This window comes from Fringilla coelebs, assembly GCF_963513975.1.
Source record: "Fringilla coelebs genome assembly, chromosome: 3".
In the NCBI taxonomy this organism is placed as follows: Eukaryota; Metazoa; Chordata; class Aves; order Passeriformes; family Fringillidae; genus Fringilla; species Fringilla coelebs.
The window spans coordinates 84,193,581-84,199,580 of record NC_140030.1 but is presented as its reverse complement, the minus strand read 5'-3'; the positions used below and the strand labels follow the sequence as shown (position 1 = coordinate 84,199,580).

Here is a 6,000-nt window from a genome sequence, read left to right as displayed (position 1 = left end):
CGCCCTCGGGCCAGCCCCGCCGGCGGGCGCGGGAAGCCCGGGACGCCCCGTCGGGGACGGCGGAGCGGAGCGCCCCGGGGCCGCCTGGGGAGCGGTGGCGTTCCCGGCAACTTTTGCAGGAGATCTTGGCGCTTCAGGAAACAGCGGTGGGGTAGAGCCCTCCCACGCGGTTTCCAGCTGGCGTCTGGCAGGAGTAGCTCAACTTTGTCCATCTTCTTGTCCCTCATTGCCGGCTATCTTCCAGCTGCAGCCCGTTAGTTCCCACTAGGAGATCCGGCAGCCGTCGAAGGAGAGAGAGACACGGGCCCCTGTACAGCTGCAAATCCTCTGCGAGGCGGGCGGAGCGGGCAAGCACGGAGGCGACGCACCCACACGAGGCTGGCACACAACATCAGGGAAAGTTTTGAAGGGCGAAGGACCTGGCAGGCTGGGGAGGAGGCGAGGAGAGCCGAGCTGAGCTGCAGGCGCTGCGAGGGTGCGTGGTCTGTCTGCTCCTCGGTTGCTTCTCCCTTCAGGCTGGTTGGGGCGGTGCAGTGCAGCTGGGAGAGCTCCTGGGAGCCGCTTTAGAAAAAAAAAAAATCCTTCCTGGATTTGATTAATTACAACAATCCCCTCCTCAGAAGATCTGGAAAAGAGGAGCGAGAATCACCTATCCCTTCCTCCGCCTTTCAGCAGCTGGCTCCTACCCCCCACCCTCGCTTCCCCCCTTTTTCTCCACCTCCTTCTCCTTCTCCCCGTCCGCTCCGGGGGCTGCGGTCAGAGCCTCGTCAGGAGGAGGGAGGGTGAGGACTCACTCAAGTTGGCCCCACTTGGCAGCACTTCGGGCAGCGCGGGACTTGGGCAGCGCTCGGCAGCTCCCGCGGAACAAAGGAGCCCGGGCTGGCCCGGGTCCTGCTCCTGCCCTACCCGGTGCCGGCCCGGTGCCCCCGGGCTGGCCTTTCCCCGTACCCCGAGTGAGGGTGCGGCTGCCTGTTCGCCAGGAGATCCTCGAGCAACCTGGAGAGGGGAAGCGGGAAGCGGTACTCCGCGTTTCTGCCCTCCCTGCCTCCTTCTCTCGCTCTCTCCCTCCTTTCTTTATTTCTTTTTTTTTTTTTCTTCTAAATTTTAAATTTTACCCCCAGGTGGCCCCTGTGTGGGGGGTCCCTTCCTCCGCCCGAGGGGCGCCGGTGCCCGGCGCGGAGCGGGGCGCATGGGGCGGTGTTTCAGGAGGCTTTCGGCTGCTCCTTGCTCCTCCGCCGGATGCTGCCTGAGCTGTTTTGGCTGTTTTTCTTCGCCGGCGATGAAGGCTCTGCCTTGAAGATGGACATGATCTGTTTTTTATTCCTGTCTCTGGTGCCGGTGTACAGCAGGGGACAAGGGGTGTACGGTAAGAGACGTTGTCGCTGTTTGCGAAGGAGGGGTGGGGGGCGAGGGCGCAGACGGCGGCGGTGGGATCAAAGTTAAAAAGCACCTGCAGGAGAAAGTAAATGATGCCGCCGAACCTCGTCTCAGCCTGAGCGGAGAGACTGACGCAGCAATAGGGCTTCCAGCGCCTGTAGCTACTTCATAATTTCTCGCCGTAACCTCTGGCCGCCTCCCATGTACGAGTCCGCCGAGATGGCACGGAGGGACCGCCGGCGGGACTGCCGCCGGGGGAGCGACTGGAGCCCCGGCCCTGCCTCCCCTCTCCCCACCCGCCTCGCGTGGGGACGCCACGCTGATGTCGGCGGGGGCGGCTCTGGGAGCACCTCCGAGTTGCATTTTCTTTGGGGCAGGGGGAGGACGGTGGATCCCTTCCCGGCGATGCGCTTGCGGGTTTCCTTGCTCTCAGGACCACCGGCGCGGGGAAGCAGGGAGAAGGGCGTGCGGGCTGCCCGGTCTCGTTCCCTGCGTGCCGGGGGCTGCCCGCTCCCGCCACCGGCACGGCTCCGCCCGGCTCGGCTCCCCACGGCCGGCCCCGCCGGGCTGCCCGGGGGGGCGAGGCGAGGCTGGTTTTGCGCCCTGTGGAACTTCGCGGCTGATTTTCTTCTTAAGGTGATGGAGATGGGTGGGTGGTGGTCTGTGGCAGAGCTGATGCCGAGATGCTTGATTTTTTTTTTTCCTTTTTTACTATTATTATTTTTGCATTTACGGAGCTTACTTCCTCTCCTTGTTTGCAGGCAGGGTGGCTAATGGCGAGCTCGGGTGGTCTCCTCATGAGAGGTTTGGCTTCCGCAGCCCCTCAGTGCGAGGGCAGAGGCGGGGGATGACACCCCGTGCCACCGAGCACAAGCCCCGGGCTGGGAAAACACCCGGGGTTTACTTTAGCCAGACGTGCAGCCCCCCTTTCCTTCTCCCAGCCCCCTCTGAATTCTTGCTTTACAAGATCTGCATTTCCAATACACTGGGAAAAAATAAATAAAAGCAGCCCACAAGACTTGTCTCTCATAACAAGCCGGCTTTATCTTGGCTTACAACTCAGTTGTGCGTTGCTGTTAAGTCCTTCTGGAAGGCATGCCACTGCCTCTAACAAGCCAAGCTCTCTGAGCTCTGAAGAGAGACCCCAGTGAGAGAGTCCAGCCCCCCCGCTCCCTCTTTTTTAACAGCACGCAGCCAGTCTCTTGTGTGAGCTCTGGCAAAGATCAGTTCAGTCTCACTGACTATGGGTAAGTCTTTGTAGGTCACTTTTTAATGATGTATTTCTTTAATGGAAACAATTCCTCCTTTCTCCTTGAGGACTGGGATGTTAATTTGGGTTTGGGTCTGTTTTGCAAAATAACCATTTTAAATAGAGGGTGTTTAGCTTCCTTTATTTTTTTCTTTCTTCTTCTCAGTATATGTGTTTTCTTCTCCCAGTCTGTATATCCAGACAAAAATTGTATGACCCTTGAAACGCTGGAAAGATGAGGAGCAGAATGAGTTTGTGGTACAGAAACCTGGTCATGGCATATAATTTTATCTTTTAAAACAGGTGATCTGCCTCTAGCTGAACTTTTATTATTTCACTTCAGTGTTTTTGCTGTCAGTTGCTGTAGAATGGACTCGCTGCCTAGGATTTTAGCAAGAGGAACAGAGCTTAAAACCAGGTTTGCTTGAATGTGCTTTAGAGGGTTGTCTGTTGTATTTTTTCATACACTTCAGTGAACTTGCATTTGACAGAGTTGCTGCTATTAGATCTTCAGAATAACTTACTGATGTTTTTGTCTTTTTCTCTCAGAGAGAGATTGAAGAAGCTGTGTACAAAAGAAAGCACAGATGCACACATACACTAAGATGAAGGCATCCTTTTAAGCCAAAATGGTCCACTATTTCTATCTGTTCTCTTACTTAACTCCACAAAGGGGAAATCTAGTGTCTTCCTTCCTTTTCCCACCACTACCTCTTCAAACTATCGAAAAACAGGGGCGTTAATGTGCAGTTGTCTCTGAGCGCAGCCCAGAGCAGTGTCTCGTGGAATTAGCACGCTGCAAACTTGGATGGTGACTAATAGTTTTCATATTGTCCTCACCAGTTCTGCCTTCAGTCCACTACCCTGAGCTGATTTCATGCCTTCTGCAGCCAGCACTGTTTCTTTGGATGTGAGGTTGCTGTTACTGATGGCTCAAGCAGAGCTGGATTAATATTGATATATGTGCAAGGATAAATAAAAAAGCAGGATTAGAAATTAGTCCCACTGCCCCCCCTCCACTCGGGTTTTTCCTCTGTATTGGTCTCTTGCCATAGCTTTAAGCTGTACTTCAGCATTCTGTGTTGTGAATGTCAATCTCATGTGGCACCTAATGTAAAAATTATGGGAACTCATGTGTCACGGTTCACATCTCTTTTCCTGCCTTTGCATATTCGCAGTGGAGACTGGGGGAGGCATCTATATGGGTCTATAAATATATTTTACTTTAGCAAATCTCCTGAGATTAAATCAGATTAAACAAGATAAAGTATCCATGTGATGTACCCTTTAAATAATACACCCACATGGATGCGCACAAAAGACCTCTGTCTGGGAGAGCAGAGTCGTTGGAGAGGTTTATTGAGATGAATGGTATAAATAAAATGTGGATAAGGGGGGTTCTGGGAAAGAAGCATTTGCAATTGAGGTGCAATTTAATTAGGAGTCAAGGTGCTTTTTGCCTGCTACCTGAAGAGGCTTGTTATATAAATTGGCATTTGTTGTAATGACTGAAGTGTGTCTGAAACCCTCTTCTCATTAGCTGATCCCGTTCTTTCAGCCTTGTTTGTTGCAGTGAGACATGGCTGGCCTGATGGGGAAGGCAATTCAGCAGGCTGCCAAGAGGCAACTTTTATCAGCCTTTTGTGGTAGCCTATTTCCCAGACTGCGTGTGCTTTTCAGTCCTGGTGTGTTAATGCTGCTGGTCAAGATGAGAAGCCAACTGTAATAGATCTCTAGAAAATGTCAGAATTGAGGAGGAGGAAGGAAGAGGTATGGAGACAGGGGACTTACCCTTCAAGGCTTGTAGTTATCAACACCTAAAGACTGTAAGTTAGACTGAGAGGGAAGGATTGGGGCGTGGTGGTGGCATCCAAAGGGAAAAGCATGCCTCTTTCCTCCCACTCTGCTTTCTAGATTCCAGGACTTGGGTAGCTCTGGTTCAGTGTGCACAGTGCTGCTGCTGTGCTTGCTCCATGTGCAGTGTATAATTAACATTTCTGGGTTTTCTTGCAATTAGCACAGTCCCACTGATCCACAGCAGCCTTTCAGGCAGAATAAGAAAGTGGGATGTCTTGTCCCCTGCCTCTTATTCAACTGCAGAGAAGACATTGCAGGAATGGGCATCACTGTGTGTGGTGAGGGGCTGCACACAGCAAGGTGATGGAAAGGGAATGAAAGGAAATGTTCAGGTTGGGCAGCAAGGAAAGCTGCCTGGCACCATGATCAGAGGGACTGGATGGGCTGCACTTGAAACGGCTGGGGTGAAGCCCTTGGAGTGTGGGGTAGTCCTGCCCAGGCCTTGGAGGTGGGGAATAAAGGACCTCTTAAGGCTCTTTGTTTTAAGAGACGCCATCACATTGAATCATCCCTGAGATGCCACTACAGACAGCAAAAAAACCTCCAAACTAGAGGAAGACTGTTTTCTTGTGTTTGTGATGGAGGAGTGTCATAGTAAAACATATCTGGTGTTTAGGCTGTAAACATCCACACTTTTTCATTTCATGTGCACATGACATGATTTGTTTCCTGCTCCTTTTACCTGTTTTGTTTTTGGTTTTTGGGGTTTTTAAAGTAAAAACACTTTTCCTAGAGTTTTTTTTTAACGTAGACTGCCTCACACCCTCTTGCCACCTATGTGCATCCATATCTTCTGCTGACAGGGGCACAGGCACTCTAATGCCACCTGGAGCCTGCTGATCTGAATCCATCCCTCTCACATGCCTCTGCCTAGAGCTGTTTTGCCAGCGGTAACAGGGGGCCAAGACATGGAGCTCTTCAAGTACCTTGTTATCATCTCAGTGCACCCTGTGTCTTCAGAATGGCTGAAGAGATTTCTGGCTAAAGGAATGATGGAGCTGGCTCCTGTGGGCCACTTCTTGGCTGATTGTGTTGGGAAAATGCAATGCTTGAACACAGTGGCCCTCCAAACTAAGTATGTGTGTGTGTACACATATACACATGGATGTACACGCATCCTTTGTGCTCAGTCATTTCTCTTTGCTGTCCAGCTCTTAAATCTGCCTTGGCCTAGGCTGTATAGTCTTTTGAGGAATGAGTTTTCACACTGGAGTGCCATAGGACTAGTTTCACCAATGGACTGGGTTGGTCCAAGATTTTCATAGTTCTTGATCAGCTCTTATAGGTCAAGGCATTAAATCTGTCCAGCTTCAGAATACCTTGCTGTTCTTCAGTTATAATGTGTCAGATTTACTCTTCTGTGACACTAGAGCCTCTGGTTTTAGGTCAGGTCAGTAGCTTCACACACCAGATAAGCCCTCAATTGACTTTAATATGCAGTACTAGAAAACTGACATTATCCTCTTGACAGGTTGTTTGCAACTTGCTGGATGAAGTCAAAATATTTCACTATAGGT

At 51.4% G+C, this 6,000-nt stretch overlaps 1 protein-coding gene across 2 annotated transcripts in view; it reads left to right on the top strand.

Moving 5' to 3' along the window:
* Positions 1–1,239: 1,239 nt before the first annotated feature.
* Positions 1,240–6,000, top strand: part of MDGA1 (MAM domain containing glycosylphosphatidylinositol anchor 1) — a gene marked incomplete at both ends in the record, with an annotated part of 137,747 nt that continues 132,986 nt past the window's right edge. For both annotated transcript variants that reach the window (XM_084202017.1, XM_084202016.1), the window contains one exon: positions 1,240–1,366. In XM_084202017.1, coding sequence (XP_084058143.1) covers positions 1,240–1,366 — 127 coding nt within the window. The remainder of the gene's footprint in view (positions 1,367–6,000) is intronic.